The 20,878-nt window shown below is 40.6% G+C and overlaps 1 protein-coding gene and 1 gene segment (V, D, J or C); one reads left to right on the plus strand and one right to left on the minus strand.

Annotated features, from left to right (window-relative positions):
• Nucleotides 1-996: 996 nt before the first annotated feature.
• LOC134616386 (zinc finger protein 501-like) lies at nt 997-17,870 on the minus strand. 3 transcript variants are annotated; one of them, XM_063461245.1, is made up of 4 exons: nt 17,593-17,870; nt 9,840-10,232; nt 6,637-7,058; nt 997-2,566 (listed from the first exon to the last, which is right to left on the minus strand). In XM_063461245.1, the coding sequence occupies exons 3-4, from the start codon at nt 6,806-6,808 to the stop codon at nt 1,587-1,589; spliced, it is 1,152 nt and encodes a 383-aa protein (XP_063317315.1). In that variant the 5' UTR covers nt 6,809-7,058; nt 9,840-10,232; nt 17,593-17,870; the 3' UTR covers nt 997-1,586. The 3 variants fall into 3 exon arrangements, with proteins under 3 accessions (XP_063317315.1, XP_063317317.1, XP_063317316.1); XM_063461247.1 differs by lacking the exon at nt 997-2,566 and having other exon boundaries at nt 6,869-7,058; XM_063461246.1 differs by lacking the exons at nt 997-2,566; nt 6,637-7,058 and having other exon boundaries at nt 7,989-10,232.
• An 837-nt stretch (nt 17,871-18,707) lies between these two features.
• On the plus strand, nt 18,708-19,619 carry LOC134616420 (T cell receptor alpha variable 38-1-like). The segment is given in 2 exon segments: nt 18,708-18,939; nt 19,030-19,619. Coding segments are annotated over 2 exon segments (438 nt in total).
• Nucleotides 19,620-20,878: the final 1,259 nt, after the last annotated feature.

The following is a 20,878-nucleotide window of genomic DNA, read 5'->3' on the forward strand; positions in this document are numbered from 1 at the left end:
GCTTTCAAGTTATTCTTATTAAAAGAATTGAAAAAGCAGCATGATGGTGCAGTGGGTAGCACATTTTTAAAAGATCTCAAATTTATCACAGTGTAGTCTGACAGCTGGAGGTTCGACTGATCTCACAGGATTACACGCAACAAACTAGAACACAGGGTAAAGCTGTACTCTGCGGAAACACAAATCTAAAATAAATATTTTATTTCCATTTATTTTATCACTCACTGGCCTTTCCATGCTGCTGTTTATTTTTAAAATGATGGATGCACATTTGAAATTTTTATAAGACACCTTTAAACATGAAAGGTTACTGTCCAGAACCAGAGCACAAACAAACAACCTGAAATGAAATAAAATCGAAAAGAAATTAATTTCATTGATTAAGCAGGTCTTCTCGGTGTGTGTTCTGTTCTGTGATGTAGTAGCTGCAATGACAGCAATGCAAAAGAGATATAAGAGCAGAAACCAAACGTTTGCACTTCATTCAGTTAGGAAACAGTTTAACAACTTCTACATAGAAAATGTATTCCTCAGTAGTGTTGGGCAAGTTACTTTGAAAAAGTAATTAGCTATAGTTACTTCTTCAAAAAAGTACAGTTATTAACTAAGTTACAATATTATAAAAGTAACTAAATACAAAGAAAAGTAACTATTGTGTTACTTTAGAAAAAAAAAGTTTAACCCTCTGAGGTCCAGGGTTGATTTGACCTCTACATTTCACCTTTCAAGAACTATTTATCTTGCCTTGTTTGGTGTCATTCTTTTCAGCACAACCTCACATCTGAATTTACAGTTATGTTTTCATTAATACAACTGATTAAAAAAAATGTAAATAACCAAAACAAAAAACAAAACATGAAATCAGATATATATTTTTTACTGTAACAACAACAACAACCATTTAACAAATCATTTTCATAACATGAAATGCAAATAGACATTGTACATTTTTAAAACCTATGCAGGAGTTTTGCAAATAAAAAAAGTTATATGCAACTATTTACCTAAAAATGCAGCAAAGACTTTTTTTTAATAACCATTTTAAACTATTTACAGAACACTCTGCATCAAATAAGATGCCACACAAATTATTTGTGCCACCACGTTATCTTAAATTGGTCATGTAATTGGTTTACCATGACTACTTTATTCTTCCTCAGCCAACCAGTGGGACTTGTGTGACTGTTTCGTCCCACTAGCTCCCAGCAAGATGAACACAGCTTCAATCATCTGTGTGTTGAGAAACTGTAACGTGCCCGCACCGCATTTTCTTCTTCGTAACAGTAACAGCAACAGCGTTCTAACGATAGAAATAGTAATTAGTTAGATTACTAATTACTGAAAAAAGGAATGGTGTTATCCCCATCACTGTTGCTTGGGTACAGAATTGATAATGCCCTTAAAACATTTTGTAAATAGAATAATTTGTAAAAATGTGCCACTTCCACCTGCTTTTAAAATGAAACTCTAACCATAACCTCCTCACTATCATGCTGTGTTTACCATTAGTTCCCATGCTGACTTAGGTTTAACTTTGCGCTCTACACAGCTTGCTAAACTGTTAATTTTGTTAAAAGAGTACACCTCTATATGTGTATTTTCATGTGACGCAACAAATGAGCACGATATCTAAATGCATTCCCACAAGTTTTACAATGATATGGTTTCTCACCTGTGTGTATTCTTATGTGCTCTTTTAAATGACTGTTACGCTTGAACATTTTCCCACATGTTTTACAATGATATGGTTTCTCACCTGTGTGACGTTTTGTGTGTATCAAAAACAAATTTCTAAGTGTAAATGTTTTCCCACATGTTTTACAATAATAAGGTTTCTCACTTGTGTGAATTTTTTTGTGCCTCAATAAGCCGTTACTACGTGCAAACATTTTCCCACATATTTCACAGTGAAATCGCTTCTCACCTGTGTGCGTGATCATGTGGACAGTCAAACCATTTGTCTGTCTAAAACTTTTCCCACACACTTTGCAAGAATATGGCTTCTCACCTGTGTGGATTCTCATGTGCTTCACTACAGAACCACTACGTACAAACATTTTCCCACATGTCTTACAGGAAAACGGCTTCTCCCCTGTATGGATTCTATAATGTCTTTCCATTTCATAATTATATTTGTAGGTTTTTCCACAAACATCACATTTAATAGACTTTTTACTTTTGTCAGACTTGCACTCACTGTCTGGCGTAGGTTGGTGTTCTACATTATTGTGACCTTTCTTTTTATTTCTTGGTGATTCTGAATCTTTCTTCCTTCCTCCCTGATATTGTCTCACTGCTACAGCAGAGCTGACACAGTTGAGTTGGTCTCTTTTTGGTTCTGGTTCACTGTGGTCTCTTTCCTCAGCAGCAGTCACCATAAAGGCAGGAATCTCCTCCTTCAGTACCAGCTGCTCTCCTTCCTGACTGCTACAGAGTTGCTCCTGTTCCTCTTTAATCTGTGGAGCTTCTGGTTCCTCTTGGTCCAGATTGGAGCTCCTCTCCTGGTTCCAGAGCTGCTGCTCAGCGATAACTTCCTCCTCCTTACAGAAATGCTGCTGTGGGACATCTGGAGGGGAAAAAGGAGACAAAAGAAAGGTGATGTGAAAATAGAAAAAAAAAAAATCATACTGAGCAAATATACTGCACAAAAAATAAAGGAAGACTTTGAACATGTATCAGATCACAATGGAAAATTAAATTAAGCTTAATATCTATAGTGCTATGGATTGGGTATGTGTTGGGAATGAAAGGATGCCATGTGGCTGAATTTAAGGACTCCCTAAAAATTTTACTGCAACAACTCAAAATGGTACTCAGTAGTTCAATTGGCCCTATGTGCTTGTAGGGCAGGGGTGTCCAACTCCAGTCCTTGAGAGCTACTGTCCTGCAGCTTTTAGATGCAGCCTTGTTCCGACACAACTGAATCTAATGAATGACTTGTTACCAGGCCTTTGCCAAACTTGATGGCGTGCTGAAGAGGTATTCCAACCATCTGATTAAGCTGTGCTGGGGTAGGGATGCATCTAAAAGCTGCAGGATATTAGCCCTCAAGGACTGGAGTTGGACACCCGTGTTGTAGGGTATGAAATGACAGATGTGTCCTGGGGGATCCCCCCCTAGATCTTGATCTGTCCATCACTGAGCTCCTGGACAGTCTGAGTTGTAACCTCGTAGTACCAGATGGAATGAAACATAACATCCCAGATATGAATGGAAATTGAGAAGAATTTAGTGATTCCAACTGATTATTGATAACGCTTAATGTTCCAATTTTGTATCAATTCTGTCTTCGATCCTTATTGCCTCTGCTTTGAGAGTCACCGCTATCATTAAGCAGCATATCAAAGACATTACATTCATACAAATTAATTTGTGCATGTTAGAGGCATTTCCCCTCTGTTGTGATCAGTGCTGGGGTGGTAAATGACAAAACCCCCCAAAACAAAACAAAACGTTGCTACACATATTACATAGAGCACTTAAAATTAATGTGAATTAGTACAGTACTGCAGTATTTACTCCTAGAAGAAAGTAACTCATTGTACTAGTCGTTACAAAACTTTAATGTTAATGGGGTCAGCTCTCAACTGCAGCGTCACTCTGGGCTCTTGGCTAGCTTAGCGTTAGTATGCTGACTGCACGGGTGCTGGCATAGAGCCATAGTTGTGTTAGCAGCCGTTTTGTCCTGGATGCAGTTTCTACTTTACCATCATGTTCTCATCCTTTTGTGCAATAAAAATAAATGTAATGTCCATATCCATGTTGCAGAGTGCGCCACTATTTTACTCCTCTCACACGCAAACTAAAATCAGCTGATTGTAGTGCAAGTGCAAGAACAGTGGGATCAATAACCAGACAGACTAACAATTGAATTATTTGAATTGGATTACCGGGAACCGGTTCTTTAGGATAGCCAGTGCCCAGCAGTCCAGGTCCTTGGGTTCCCGTCCCTAACCCACTCTGCTACTTAACTGACCAGATCAATATGCCAGTGGTTTGACTGACCTGATGCGATACTCTGGTTAAAAAGTGTTCCTTTAATTTTTCGAGCAGTGCATACTGTTAAAACAAGGCTTAAAAGTATGAATGTCAGTCAGAAAAACACAGAAAGTTTACACCTCTTGTCAGTGCTGATGATGACTGACATCAGCTGTTGAAAATACGAGAGAAATGCAGAAATGTTGGCTGAATCCTCACAGTTAACAGATAAATCAACTCTCATTAAAAATCAGCTACAAGGAAAAAAGGCCACAAATGAATACAGAGAGAATACAGACCCTACTCCACAAGCTAGCCCATGAACAGAGAAAGTCCAGTAACAAGGACAGAGGAGGGTTTAACTACAAGCTGCAGTTGAAAAGCTGTAGATAATAAATATACTGTAGTGCGCTGAGGAATCACTAAACCAAGAACTCACACAGAGGAACTCAAGCTTCAGAGCACAAGTGGGCGCTCTTATGTAGCATTTACATACCTTCTAACTATCTAAATCAGTGGTTCCCAAATTTTTTTTTGCTGGGCCCCCCTTTGTTTTACAAGAAAAATGTTCGCGCCCCCCACCCCCCGCGCGTGCACGCACACACACGCATTAACACATCCTCCAACCACACACACCAATATTTTGCTCCACTGTGGTTTATTTCACACCTCAAACATTTAGTAAACAATTAAGCAAATACAAGTAACAGACACAATTGAAAAGTACAAATGTATTGTGCATGAAACGAATTCAAACGTGGTGCAGATGTGTGTCACAAGTTGATTCTGTAGGCTGTGGCACTTGGCCAGAGGTGGCGCTGGTTGACTCGAGTCCATGTTAGTGCACACAAAGTAAACTGCACGCTTTGGTTGTGAAGCAAAAACGCTGAAATCGGAGAAATAAAACGTGCGAGGGGGACGATAACGACGACTGGAGTCTCCCGATCGTTTACTCTTGCTGTCCTGTGAACAACACCGGCGTGGTGTTAATTGTTTGCTGTTTTCGCGATCGCGTCGCGCATGAGGATATCACCAGGTAAACTCGCCACATTTTAAACATTTTGTTGTTCAACAGCATCAAGACTGACGGAGTGTGTTTGAGATAACCTCACAAGTGTCACAGATGTCACTTTTGGCGTTTTTTTGCTGGTTTGTCGGTAGCAGCTCCTGCAACGCAAGACTGTCACACATAGGGTTGCCAACTCCCTGAAAAATAAATAAGGGACACCTCGTGGCCAGGGCCGGGCAACCCAGTTCTCTTCACCCTTCCCAGTGTGGTGAATTTTGTAGCTCTTTTTTTTGTGTGTGAAATTATTTTTTTAACCATTTGATTTGAATTTGATTTAAGTAGATGCATATTCTTTGTGATATGAACACATGGGAAACAAATGATCATTTAGCCATTTATTTTTAGCTCAAAATGACAACATTAACACAATAAAACAGGTCTCCTTCTTAAACAGAAGCCTGTCATGCTTAACTTTTGAGAATATAAGTAAATCTTTCTTTAAAAGAACTCTGTCCTGCTTAACTTAAAATTATATAAATTAATAGAAAACAATAGAAAGAAAGACATTCTTGTAACAGTGCACATATAGTGCTTTTAGTACAATTGGCTTCAGTTGAGGTATTATTTCAGCTTTTCTAATGCTAATCAGCTGCTGCCGTTTGTAACCCCGCTTGTTCCCATGATTACGCATCATAACTCATCATTATTCATCTATGTATTACTTTTATGTATTAGTCATCTATTTGTTGTAATCATCTATCCTTGCAGTTGTTTATTACACAAAATAAATTATATTATCACACTTCTGGCCACATAGCGCTGATATTCACTGCACATGCCCATATTAACCTTAACCAGAGGGTTTAAAAAAACAAACCAGTGTTTATATACCATATCTGCTTCTGCCGTGGCCTGGTGGACAAAAATTGGTTAAGGGCTCCCCGAGCTTTCACGCCCCTCATGTTCTTCCTCATGTGCCCACCATTAGAAGCATGCCTATGGAAAAAGTGCGCCGGCACACAGTGCAGTGCACATATGTCATACTCAAATTGTCATAAGTGTGCTGTCAGCTCATTGGTCACAAAGCAGGAGAGGGGCTGGGAATTATGTTTTCAAACAAAGCGTTAATTCCATTAACATTTATAGACTACTTTTGATTCTCACTGTATTACGGGACAAAGTGCGTCCCTTATTAGCTCAATACGGGACGTGTACTTTTGTTTCTAAATACAGGACGATTCCGTTTTTTAAGGGACGGTTGGCAACCCTAGCCACACATCTGTTCGACCAACGCCAGTTAATCTGGAACACCGGCAGAGCCACACGATAGTTGTATGTCGTTGTCGCTAACGAACCGACGCTTGTCCGTCCAAAGTGTGGTTATTTTAAATATAAGAGAAAGAGAGAATGAATATAGGCACCACGAAACAAACGATAGCGTGTAATGTGAAACAACAGATGTTTTCATGTCGTGATATAACGACATGATATATAACGGTCACATCTACCAGCTGTACATTAAACTGCATAATCTTCTGTGAAAAGTGGTACATAAGTACATTTTGCTTACTTACGTCTCCAAAAAGTCCTCACAATCATAAATGTCCCGCAGAGCTGTGATTAGGATCCTCCCTCAGAGGGACACTCACCTGTCCTGTGCAGCTTGATTTGGGGTTTCCAGGTGATATCCAGCAGTCTGCGCTGACGGTCGATCTCTTCCTCGTACTGGACGATCGTTTTTTCAAACTCCAAGAATATTTGTTCAGCAGCAGCAGCTAGTCGCTCGTTGATAAACTCTCTCAGAGACTGAACTGAAGGCATTGTTACTGCCACAGCTCACACAACACATCAGTCTCTGTGCTCAGGCACACACACGTGGGACGGTAATGGCGCCTTTCCTTTATTTACTTCCGCCTGTGTCACGCGTTGAGGTTCCGGCAGAGCACGAGTGTTGCCTTTAGTTCCTCTTTAACGTCTCGGTTTGTTGCAGTAAATGAATAAATGATTGTGAGCAGCAAGGCTGCAGTGAGAAGAGAAAACAGATCCATGAATGGATTAAACTCCATGCAGGCTGTGGAATAAAAATAAAGGAAATTATTTTCACTATTTAGCTTTCAGTGTTGACTTTCATTTAATTTTTGATACACAACTAAACAAATCCATCATACTGATATAAAAATATCAAAGACAAAAGAGCAGAAACTGCAGCAGCTTATTTTTCAGCCACTGTATCAAATAAAAGGAGTAAAACCTCCTTCATCTGTGTCACTGCGTTAGTTTTCAGGTCTTTCAAATCTGACTCCAACAGTTTTCTCAGAGTTACACTTATTATTACACGAGCTGTAAATGTTTACTAGTTACAGATTTACATAAATGTAATATTTTACTTTCAAAGTGGAGCCCAAACATGAGTGTTTAGTGGATGTTCTTTGGCTCAGACACCACAGAGAGAAGAACCAGATGCTCTGTGTGAACAAAGTTGAAGCAGGAAAACTTTAAAGAGCAGCACAAAGCACAAACTGTGCAGGATCTCCTGCAGACACACAAGCTGTCATCAGGATTCAACAGGACACATCACATGAGGACAAAAGCAGCTCCTCCTCCTGACTGCAGAAACCTGTCTGACTCCAGCTGTGAAAATCAAACCACTCACAGCTAATAACTCCAAAGACATGTTGCTGCACCTCTTTTGCTTCTATCTCACATTATAGGTGAGTTTAAGAACAGGGTTAGGGGAAAGAGTTACAGGAGTCTAATGTGGGCTCAAGAAGAGAGAAACACTGTGAAGAGTTGGAAACCACTCCGATTCTGGAAGTAGAATAGGCAGCAGGAAATTGACTTTATAAGTCATATTTTTTTCAGTGCGCACATTTGTGATGTCATTATTTGGGGCTCTTACTGTGTGCAGTAAAGACTGTTAGTCTGAGTTATGTTGAATTAAAATCACTGCTGTATAAATAAATCAAATTCACAATAAAAGCCTTCCTGTGTAGTTTTATTGTGAAAAAACTTGTTTCAGTTCACAAAAAGTGGGCCTGACTCCTGCATCATAAACCTTTTAAACCAATTTATACTCCAGTCCTTCTATTCATTAAAAATAGAAACAGAGGTGGTGCAGTGGTTGGCACTGTCCCCTCGCAGACAGAAGGTCCTTGTGGCTTCTCTCTGGGTACTCCAGCTTCCTCTCACAGTCCAAACACGTGGATGGTAGTTTAACTGATGAGTTTCAAATCGACATCAAAACATACAAAAACATAAGAAACTGATCTCCAAAGGTGGTTTGACTCTGAACCTTTATAAAGTTGTACATGTTTTTTCAGCCTCGCCTTCCCAGACACCGTTTTCTCTAGAAAGACTCCGACTTCTGACCTCAGGGGTAGACGATGAATGAAGATCAACACAGCCAGACTTCCTTTGTGTAAACTGACTCAACAAAAACTAAAATCGCAGGCAAAGAAAACAGTTTTACGACAGTCGACGTGAACTTTTTATTTAAGCCGGGCTTTCTGCTTCAGACTCTGAGCCTGCTCACTTCTTCCAAAGTGTGAGTGTAACCTACTCCATCAGACATGAACAGACGACGATAAAGTGATTTAAAAAAAATCTATAAAGAACATAAACATGTAAGTTAAACAGAACACGACGGAAAGATGTGACAAAAGGTTAACGCTGCAGAAAATTACTGCATTGAGCATAAAAATAAAAACTTTTTAATGTGATCATCATTTTCTCTTTGAGTGTGCGCTCAGCTCTCATTAGAGCTCTGAACTGGACCCATGTAAACATTAAAGCTTACAATCCCAAAGCCTGATGAAAGGTTTGCTTTAGTCTGTAGCAAAGTGAAATTCATTTTATTGTTTTTGTGTTTTTGTAATAGCTACAATTCAATCTGTGTAAAAGAGACTTAGCAGCAGATTAGAATCAAGTACAACACCATACTTTACATTTTCTGCATTATTAAATTACACATACGTGGCCACTTTTAAACTGAAACTCTGAAGATTACCCGCTTTTGACCTGTTTATTTATATGTTCAATGCAAGTTACCATGGTGATTTAGCCAGGTAAAAACTGCGACTTTAGTGACACAAACGTGGTTTCAGCTCAAAGCAGTTCACTAAGCCAATAATCTTGATTGAGGATACACTTCTCTCTGTGAGTTTTCATGTGGTGCAACAAATGTTCCCATGTTTTACAGCATGTGTGTTTTTGTATTCCTGTCATGTTCGGGTCAAATCTGACCGATTTACAACTTAAAACACTCATAAATATTGTGTTTTATATACAATTGCCTTATGCTAATTTAAGAGCTGTTAAAACAGACCGGTCAATTCTGACCGGGAACACTAAAGTAAAGGGGGGGGGACTCTGCAGGGTTAAAGCTACTTCTGAACATTTTTCCATGTTTTACGAGATGGTTTCAAACCTGCATGAACTCTCATGTGCTTGAATAAAGAACTACTATATCCAAACACTTTCCCACATGTTTTACAATGATATGGTTTCTCACCTGTGTGACTTCTTGAGTGTTTTAGTAGATCCCTATTATATGCAAACATTTTCCCACATGTTGGACAAGAACAACACTTTTCACCTGTGTGAGTCATTATGTGCTCTGTTAAGTGAGAGCTACGTTTGAACATCTTCCCACATATTGTACAAGAAAATGGCTTACCACCTGTGTGGGTTCTTATGTGCTTCGACAAAGAATTATTACATCTGAACATTTTCCCACACATTTTACAAGCGAACGGCCTCTCACCTGTGTGGATTCTGTAATGGATTTTCATTTGATAATTAAACTCAAAGGCTTTTCCACAAACATCACATTTTAGAGACTTTTTACATTTACCCGAGTTACACCGACTTCCTGATGCAGTGGGGCCTTCTTCATTTTTGTGACTTTTATTTCTTTTTCTACTTGATCTTGAATTCTTGCTTCCTTCCTGATCCTGGTTCTCAGCTCCAGCAGAGCTGTGAGCGAGGAGCTGCTCCCCGTCTCCTCCTGGTTCACTGTGGTCTCCTTCCTCAGCAGCAGTCACCATAAAGGTATCAGGCTCCTCCTTCAGTCCCAGCTGCTCTCCCTCCTGACTGCTGCACAGTTCCTCCTGTTCCTCTTTAATCTGTGGAGGTTCTGGTTCCTCCTGGTCCACACTGGAGCTCCTCTCCTGGTTCCAGAGCTGCTGCTCAGGAAGAACCTCCTCCTCCTCCTCACAGACAGGCTGCTGTGGGATGTCTGGAGGAACTGAAGGAGACAAAAAAAAGAAAAGTGATGTGATAACAGAAATACATATCTGAGCAAATATAACGTCAAAATAAGGCTCTACAGTGAGAACATGTTCCTCAGAACGTTGTCACCTCTTGTCAGTGCTGACAATCACTCATGTCTGCTTTTGAAAACACTGGAGAAATGGATGCTGTTCGCACAATCCTCACAGTTAAAGAAAATTCAGCGACAAGGAGAAAGACCACAAATGAAGGCTGCAACAGAGAATGCACATCCTACTGTAGAGTTAGGCTCACCATCAGAGGAGCATAAGCAATAAGGGTCAAGTGAGGTTAGGTAATACATTTACTGTAGTGAGCTGCTAAATCAAACCAAGAACTGACACACAGGCACTCAGATGTTGCGTATACAGAGTGGAGAGACAGAGAGACAGAGGGAGGGGCGGGAAGCTTGCAGAGTATTAAGAGGCTGTGATTCGGAAAGAACTGACTGTAAAGCGCTATACAAATGCAGGCCATTTTGTTCCTCCAGGAGACGATCATCCTGAACAAATGATTACAGCAAACAGTCGCAGTCGGATTATAAAGTAAAAGGAGGACAGATTCTGATTTTTGTGACCTGTTAATACAGACTTTTGCTGATTTCAATTTTCTTTCTAAAAACTATTACTGATAACATATACAAGGAGAAATCCACTTCCCCTTCAATGCAAAATAGCCTTAATTATGAGAAAAAACATGAGCAATCATAAAAGCTAAATATTATAATATTATTGATTATGTAATTTATTTCATATAATATAAAAGGTAACAAAAATAATAATAATAATAATAATAATAATGTATTTAATAATTAATGTTCATGTTTTCCAAATGAAGAACACAGCTTGAGGCTTTTATCCCAAATACACATTATTGCTTAAAGCTTATTTCTCATTCTTTGATTCAAGTATTAGTTTTAATCATCACAATAAAACATTCACATTTATCTAATGAAGCCAGTCACAGCCTGTTTAAATAAATAATTAAATGTGATGTTTAAGAGTGGTTTAACCTTCACTAAGATGCTATAGATTTTTGTCACAATAAATTTTCCTGTTACTTGAAAGAAATATGAATATGTAATGTTGAAATACTGTGCATAGTAAAAAAGTAAAAAGTAGAACAAACACACACAAAGAACAAAATAAAACTGAGTCACAATTAAAAGCTAGAGAGCAAAGATGTGTTTCAGACATGTGGAGTGTTGGAGATTTCAGCTCAGCATTCAATACCATCGTTCCCTCGAAGCTGGACAGGAAACTGCAGGATCTAGGACTGAGCAGCTCCCTCTGCAGCTGGATCCTTAACTTCCTGTCTGACAGAGGCCAAGCGGTCAGACTGGGCAGCACCACCTCATCCCCCATCACACTGAACACTGGTGCTCCACAGGGGTGTGTACTGAGCCCTCTCCTGTACTCACTCTACACCTACGACTGCACGGCCACTAACAACTCCAACATCATTGTGAAGTTTGCAGACGACACTACAGTGGTGGGTCTTATCACCAACGGTGATGAGACGGCCTACAGGGAGGAGGTCAGCGCCCTGACCCACTGGTGTCAAGACAACCATCTCACCCTCAACGTCGCAAAGACAAAGGAGTTGATAGTGGACTTCCGGAGGTGCAGAGGAGTACACACCCCCATCACCATCAACGGCGCTGCTGTGGAGAGAGTGAGCAGCTTCCGCTTCCTTGGTGTACATCTGGCTGAGGATCTTACGTGGTCAGGACACATAAACAAAACCGTGAAGAAGGCGCAGCAGCGCCTCTTCTTTCTCAGGAGACTGAAAAGATTTGGCATGAGCCCCCGCATCCTCAGGACGTTCTATCGCTGTGCCATTGAGAGCATCCTCACTGGATGCACCACCTGGTACGGCAACAGCACCACTTACAACCGCAAAGCTCTCCAGAGAGTAGTGCGGTGTGCTGAACGGATAATTGGAGGTGAGCTTCCCTCCCTCCAAGACATCTACAGGAAGCGGTGCCTGAGGAAAGCGGGGAGGATCATCAAGGACTCCAGTCACCCCAGCCATAAACTCTTCAGACTACTTCCATCGGGAAGGAGGTTCTGCAGCATCCGGTCCCGAACCAGCAGACTGAGAGACAGCTTTTTCCATCAGGCCATCAGACTGCTGAACACTTCATAGACACCTCACCCTCACTACTGGAACTTCAACATTATGCACTCCATACTGTACATTAATGCCACTGTTTTGCACATACCAACCTCTGTATATTTTATATATTTTATTTTATTGTTTACTCTATTTAATTTGTAAAATATGTATATACACACACACACACACACACAAACACACACACACACACACACGTAGAAAAACATATTTAGTATACACATCCAGTAATGCATATACGGTACTCTTATATATTGTACATATATTTATTACTCTCAGATTCAGCCATTCTTATATTTTGCTTGTTTTACGTTATTGTATTTTTGCACAATTCTGTTGCTTGTGAAGCTTGCACACAAGAATTTCACTCGCATTTACTGTACCAGTGTACCTGCACATGTGATGTGACAATAAAGATTTGATTTGAGATCCTAATCTGAAGAGGCAGACTGTTCCAAAGTTTGGGCACAGCAATCGCCGAGTCCCAGTCTCCTCTGTTTTTTAGCCTTCTTCTAGGGACAATCAGAAGCAACTTAACTTGAACATATCAAAGGAAATCTGGAGTTGATCTTTTTTCCATTTTTTTTCTACTTTTCTGCAGGTCCTCCTGAGGGCCCGAGTGACATCGTTTAACCAGGGTTCAGTTTTAGGTCTAGTGCACTTAGTGTTTTTTTAAAAGGAGCAACAACATCAAGAACATTTGAACAAGTGGCAAAGTGAGCAAATGACCAGCATGTGGCTTAAGGGAGCAATTGTCCAAGGAAGGGGCACCAATATTCTGATAAACAGCAGAGAAATGTCCAGCAGTAGCAGGACTGATGCAGCGGGATTCACGCGCTGGTAAAAGAGGTTTAACTGGAGGACATGGAAGCAAAACTGAACTTGCAAATTTGAATGTCACATAGCTGCAGACCACAAGATAAACTAGATCTACGCTCATGGGTGGGACCATTGACTGATTGGACAAGATTAAAAGAGTCAATAAGATTCAGGAAGTCTCTAACCAGAGGTTTTTGGTAGCAGCAAACATGAATATTAAAATCCCCAAGGATTAAAACGCTGTCAAATCTTGGTAAGATCCCCGATAAAAATACAAAGAAGTCTTGAATAAAATCCTTGTTAAACTTCGGAGTACAATAAGGAAGTGCAGACAGCACAGGCGAATGCAGATCCAACAGAAATCATTGTTGTTCAAAGCAGCCATAAATATGAGCGGTGAGCTGTCGTCATTTAAAAGTTTTTTAAAAACAGTTGCAAAAACTTCCGCCACGACCAGTTTCCCGCGGGGAGTTGAAAATCTGGCAGTTAGAGGGGATGAGTTCAGAGAAAGCGCTTAACTCACCAGGATTAAGCCAAGTTTCAGTCAAAAATAAGAAATCCAAGTCCCGGGAGGTGAAGACATCATGAAGGTCTTGTTAGCTAGCGATCTGGTGTTCACCAGAGCCAAGCTAATCAAGATCGAACCAGAGACTGGCTGGGATGCACGACCCAGCGGATGGAGATTCCCAGGGACAACATCACCTCTACGGAGGCCAGGCGCACAATACCAGGGAAGTTGGTCACGGAGGTCAGGTAATATCTTAATCCATTGATGGCGAGGTGCCAGGGAGCGCCAGAAAACAAACCAAGCATGATCCGAAGATAGACCACCCAGGAAGCAGCGAGGATCAGCTGTCGAGGAAATGGACACCGATAAAACCTCACCGATATGCCTGACTGTTTCCCCCATCTCTTGCGGCGTTTCCTTCGGGAAGCAGCCCATGCCGCCCGGCAAAAATCCTCGGGAACATCCACCAGAACAGTTTGGAAGACATCTTCTTGGAGCTACCAGGACAGTGTATCCACAGAGGATCGGATGTGGAGGAGAGTTGGGCGATCATAAATCATCAAAGTAGACGCAAAATGGAGCAAAGTTAACATCATCAATAACACAAAAACAGGACAGGTAAGACAGGTAGACGGTGAGCCACAAATAGCAGCGCCATCTTGGAATGTGATCATTTCACCCTGCTTTATAGAAAAACAAACTTCAGGTACTTCCATTTAGAGCAGGGCGATATGGCCAAAAATATTTATCACGATATATATTTGAAAATTTGCGATAACGATATAACTGACGATATAATTGATGCGAGACAAAATACAACTCCACAACTTTACTAGCGCAAAAAACACCATCCATTTATTTTCACTTAAACAAGAAGCTGTTTTTTATGTGCATTAAAGCTATATAAAAATTTAACAGTGCAAATGCAAATTCCTTGCTGAAAGTTTAACCAAAAGGCATTTCCAGTAGAAATGGGCTGACATATCCTGAGCATAACCATGTATAATATCCACTGAAGTTAAAAAGAGTTGCTTTGCAACATTAAACTGCAGTGTGCCAAATAAAAAAGTCAAATACATATTTTTTGGACCATAAGGTGCACGGGATTATAAGGCACATTAAGCGAAACAAAGCAGTCAGATAAATCAAACTTTATTAAACTCATTCTTCTTGCTTCCTCCACTTCTGTACCATTGATTCATTAATGCTGTATTCTATCACAGCTGCTCTATTCCCATGTTGTTGCAGTATATTAATGACTAACCTTCTATTGTGGATGGATTATCTCAGTTGTTCTCCTGACTGAAGTTTGGTCCGTTTACAGCATCCTGCTATGCGATTGCATTTGTCTCTAACCATCAGGAAACTTCACGTTAACTTTTATTGAGTGGAAAAGTGTTAGCCTTGATTCCTCCAGCTTCACTGTTTATGTTATGCTAACATAGCTGTGTCGCTAGCGATCACGTAGCACATCATTACATACCAGCTAGCCCAACTTCAGTAACCTTACAAACGTCACTGCTGTTTAGTTTCCTGTCTTCATTTATGTTGGAAGTGATAGCAGAGCAGTACGTTTGAATTTTTTCATAAATCTCTCAGTCAGAACATGTTATATCATGCTTAGGTAACTAGCGAAACTAGCGAGCTAACTTCCGCTAGCTTCCTGCTAACTTCTAACTCCGTTAAATGTAATAAATTCTGTTTTCATGTATGCCTGGATCTTAAACTTCATAGTTACACCTGGTAAAGCAGCAATGCTGATCATTTTATTAAAGATGAAAGAATTTAGACAGTTTTTAACTCTCAGTGATGCTGCAGTGTTTGTTTGACTTTGGGACCTGAAGCGGAGGGAGTTTAGGACCCAGATTACTCCCAGATTTACGAGCACCTTAGTCCGACAAATACGGCAATAACGACGGCCGCTTGCATGTTCTACAAAAAAATGTGCTTTGTTGTGTATCTGACGGACAAACACCAAACCAGTTCCAAACAAGTGGCACCATTTTTACAAACTAATTCTGGTTCATCCGTTTCACTCAACAATCGGCCATGTGCGTATGAAAACAAAGGCACTGCGCATGCGCGTTTGACCCATATTCTATCCTGATATTTCATTTTCCTATCGTTGCCTAACATTATACCGGTATTACCGTGAACGGTATAATATGGCCCAGCCCTACTTCCATTATTTTTCAGCATGTGTATAATGTCAGTTAAAATAACAGGACATACCGAGGCTGCCAGCTCTGAGCTCTGGCTAGCTTTAGCTTTAGCCACTTTGCCTTTGTTAGATTATTTAAAATGTCCATGTTTTGCTGATTAAAGGAGATTTAAGCATTGGATCAGGTTCGTTGATACCAATTTCATTTAGGTCCTCACGTGGTTTACTTTGCCGATGGTTGAGTCTTCACTCACAGTGAAGAGCTTCCATGGTACCAGCATGAAATTATCTGAAATGTCTTGGTATGTTGAAGAAATAAAAGTTCCTTTGACTGGAACTAAAGGGCAAAACCCAACTCCTGAAAAACAACCCCCTCCACCAAAGTTACACAACGCAGTCAGGTGAGTCCAGTTTCCCTGCCAACCCTGGAAACCCCTCGTCAAGCCCAAAGGGGGAGGGGACACACACACACACACACACACACAAACACACAAAAACAATTCTCATAGCGTCAGCTAATAATTGTGAGATAGTGTAATCAAATAAAATATTAATTAAAAGCACAAAATAATAGTTTTTTGTACTCTCTACAATAATTTGTGCATTTATATTTGTATTTTTCTGTGTTTAAATATTACATTGAAGAATAAAAACAGAAATATTTACTGTTAGAACACAATTATTACAATTTCCTATAGAAAAAACACACAGAAAATAATGTGATCTGCACTGTAGACAATCAACGGGACGTTATTTATTTTAATGAACATTCGGCTGAACCACCTGACAGTTTTGTGGTGGTGAAGAGAAAAATGAGTATGAAACAGTAAACTGAAGAAAATGCTCAACATGTTAAAAGAAAAACAGCCTGCAGATAAATCACCAAACACATTTTATTATTGCAGCTCATATTATGCTTCCAACACTTTCCAATTAATCACTGTTTTACTTCTTCTTCTTCATCATCATCATCATCATCATCATCATCTCTAGCTTTCTCAATCATTGGTTGTTATTATCATCATTATGACTATTATTACAAGAACTATTAATTATTAATCTCTGGCTCTCTTCCACAGCTGTCTTTGTCCTGTTTTCCTCCCCTCACTCCCACATGGCTGCCCGTCCCTGAGCCTGGTTCTGCTGGAGGTCTCTTCCTGTTAAAAGGTTGGTTTTCCGTCCCACTGTCACCAAAGCGCTTGCTCAAATTGCGTCATATGATTGCTGGGGTTTCCTTGCATTACTGCAGGACCTATACTTTACAATATAAAGTGGCTTCAGGTAGCTATTTTGATTTGGTGCTATGTAAATCAGGTTGAATAAAATGCTTAAATCCGGCCTGATTTCAAAGCTCTACATGTTCCTCTCTTCCTGTTTGGAGCGCAAACAGGAAGAGAGGAACAGAGCGGGGAGGAAACGGCCCAGGGCGGACACCAACCACGACTCTTCCGGGAGCTTTTCGGCACATGGGTCCCCCTCTGAACCAGACTCACAAATCTCCTAATCCTAACTTTGTTTCACTAAATAATTAAGAGAGAAAGTTCTGACTAAAAGCTCAAATCCAGGCTGATTTCAGCGCCTGCTGTTTGAATGGAGCACAGTGCAGTCCTGTCCTCTGTTTGCTCTTTGTTAGCTCACATCTCCAAAAAGTCCTCACAATCATAAATGTCCCGCAGAGCTGTGATCAGGATCCTCCCTCAGAGGGACACTCACCTGTCCTGTGCAGCTTGATTTGGGGTTTCCAGGTGATATCCAGCAGTCTGCGCTGACGGTCGATCTCTTCCTCGTACTGGACGATCGTTTTTTCAAACTCCAAGAATATTTGTTCAGCAGCAGCAGTTAGTCGCTCGTTGATAAACTCTCTCAGAGACTGAACTGAAGGCATTGTTACTGCCACAGCTCACACACTCAGCTCACACACAGCACAACACGACAAACTCTCTGTTCGGTCACACACTTAGAAAGCTAACGGTATTAGCGCCTTTCCTTTGTTTTCTTCCGCCTGGTGTCACGTGGTGAGGTTCCGGCAGAGCACAGGTGTTGCCTTTAGTTCCTATGTGTACATTTTTAAACTCACTGTTGCAGTAAGTCAACAGATTCTGAGCAGCAAAGCTACAGTGCGAAGAGAAAACAGATCCATCCAAAAAAAAATTAAACTGCTCAAATTAAATTTAATATCCTTTTGCCATAACCATTGTTTGATTGTGTGAAACTAAAACCAGTGAGTTTTAGTTTGATGATGAGAGAGCTCAGAGGACAACGATCAGACAGGTTGGAGCTGACAGAAAGAACAGCTGTGAACATCAGATCCAACATTTATCCTCTGAAAACATGAAAAACTGTCAAACAGTTAAAGCTGATAAGGTCCAGTGGTATCAACAGGATCCTGGATCAGCTCCTCGGTTCCTTCTCCTCATCACTGATACAAGTGAGCGGAGTGTGGTGAGAACAACCCCCCCAAACCCTCGACTGACTGCTGCACTGAACAAGGAGAGAAATCGAGTTAATCTGGAGATCTCCTCTGCTGAAGTGACAGACTTGACTTTTCTAGCTGACCCTGAGTATAATGCTTATCATTTCCTTCCTAATCTTGGCTTTCAGCAGAGTTTTAACTTTGTTTCTATTCAGATTTTCTACCTTTACACACTACAACACGCAGTGCTGAACACTACAAGCTACATTCACCTATTCACACACACTGGTGATCTACTTAAGTGTCTTATCCAAGGACTCTTCAACATGTGCATTGAAGGAGCAGTAGATCAAGCCACCAACGGATAGATTTCAGTTTATAGACTTCCTGCTGCAAGATCTCCAATGAAAGCAGAGCAGCAGAAAGACGTGCTGAGTGTAAAGCTGTCAGCAGGGGGAATAACACAGGGCTGTGAATGAGTCCTGTCACTGTGATCAGGCTCCTCCTTCTAATCCACCAACTTAGTGTTGATGAAGACTAAACAGAGAGATCACAGCTTCTTTATACTTGCTGTAGCTCACAGTTACTCTACACTGCAGATATGACGCCTCTGTTCATCTCAGTGCTGCTGGCTGCTATGTGCCTCGGTATGAACACAACTCTGTTTCTTTGATATCAATCCAACATTGACATGATTCTTTAACAGCACACTGATACTGTTTGTTGGTGTTTTACAGAATGCAGAGCACAAAAAGACAACGTGCTGCAAGCAAAAGGAGAAGAGACTGCTGCTGAAGGAGACACAGTAACACTTCACTGTCTCTATAACACCAGCAGTACAACTAGTAATTATCTCTACTGGTACAAACAGGATGGAAACAACAGCCCCAAATTCATCCTGATCCGCTTTAATGGGGACCAAGGAAACACAGCAGATGAGTTCAAGGAGAGATTTTCATCCACACTGGATTCCAGCATCAGATCAGTTCCTCTGAAGATCCAGAAGCTTCAGTTGTCTGACTCTGCTGTGTACTACTGTGCTCTGCAGCCCACAGTGACAGGAAACACCAAAACTCTGTACAAAAACCTTTGGAGCAAAGACAACAGAATACTCCACAACATCCACTAGAGGGAGCCACACACTGTTAAACCTCTGATTCTTGTGTCATTGGACTGATGACAAAGACAACAGAGAAATGAAGCAGTAAAGATCAGAGACAGAGACAGAGCTGCTGTGGAAGCACAAAACTATTTGATTGGCTGAGCTGAACTGAAATGATGATACCAGAGGTAACTGGCCCCGCCCACTGATCTTGAGCTCATCCAATGACATTATTTGTTGGTCATTGTGCTGCAGTGGAAGAACATTGTTCATGTGCTGTCTGTCTGGCTTTAATAACTCCAAAGACATGTTGCTGCACCTCTTTTTGCTTCTATCTCACATTATAGGTGAGTTTAAGAACAGGGATTAAAGTTTAGTTGAAGCTGCTGCATTAAGCAGATATACAGACTGCATTTCACTACTTTTCTTCTTTCTTTTTCCAGGACTAACAGCTGGAGACTCAATCACTCCTCAACAAACTGAAGTCACTAAAACAGAAGGAGAATCTGTCACACTCACATGTAGCTATCAGACAAGTTATAGTTATCCTTGGCTTTATTGGTACAGACATCATTCTGACCTTCAGGCTCCTCAGTTTATACTCTGGAAAGGAGGGAAACAGGAGACAGCTCAATATATTCCTGATAATCGATATCAGTCCACAACATCAGACACAACAACTAAACTGACCATAACAGCCCTAACCCTGGCAGACACAGCTCTCTACTACTGTGCTCTAGAAACACAGTGATACAAAGTGTAGAAGAGGCTGTACAAAAACCTGAACACAGATATCTGACTACTCTTCAAAGAGGAGGGAAGTGGTATTCAAAGCACAGCTTCATATCAGATGGATTCTGCTAATTCCTGTTTTATCAGAGTCACTGTGGTTACAGCTGCTAATGAAACACTGTGGGAGGATTCACATGAGCAGCAAATCCACATCAACCACAAACCAACTGTAGGAACGTTCAAATGTGACATCTTCCTATTAAACGCATTTCTGTTTTTTCAAAGAGTGCTACACATATTGACACAGATGTAAATTCCAGGCTTGATAATGTTTTTGGCTCCACCCACTGATGTTGAACTCAACCAATGAGATGATTTCTGTCTGCAGGATTTAAAGCACAACCAGCCTGATGTTGAGGAGAAGGACTGCAGTAGAGAGGCTGCTTACTTTCTTTTTTCTGAGGTCTATTACAGTTTCTCTAATGTTAGAATCATCGTGTCTCAGAGTGATGCTGAAAAAGTAGTTCATGTATTTAGGCGGGACTACTGTAATTCATTATTTTCAAGATGTCCTAAAAACTCCCTGAAAAGCCTTCAGTTGATCCAAAATGCTGCACCAAGAGTACCGACAGAGAACCAACTTCCAGTCTGGATTCAGGAGACAGACACTATCTCTACTTTTAAGATTAGACTTCAAACTTTCCTTTTTGCTAAAGCATATAGTTAGGGCTGGACCAGGTGACCCTGAATCC

The sequence above is a fragment of the Pelmatolapia mariae genome, linkage group LG18 (assembly GCF_036321145.2).
Source record: "Pelmatolapia mariae isolate MD_Pm_ZW linkage group LG18, Pm_UMD_F_2, whole genome shotgun sequence".
NCBI lineage: Eukaryota > Metazoa > Chordata > Actinopteri > Cichliformes > Cichlidae > Pelmatolapia > Pelmatolapia mariae.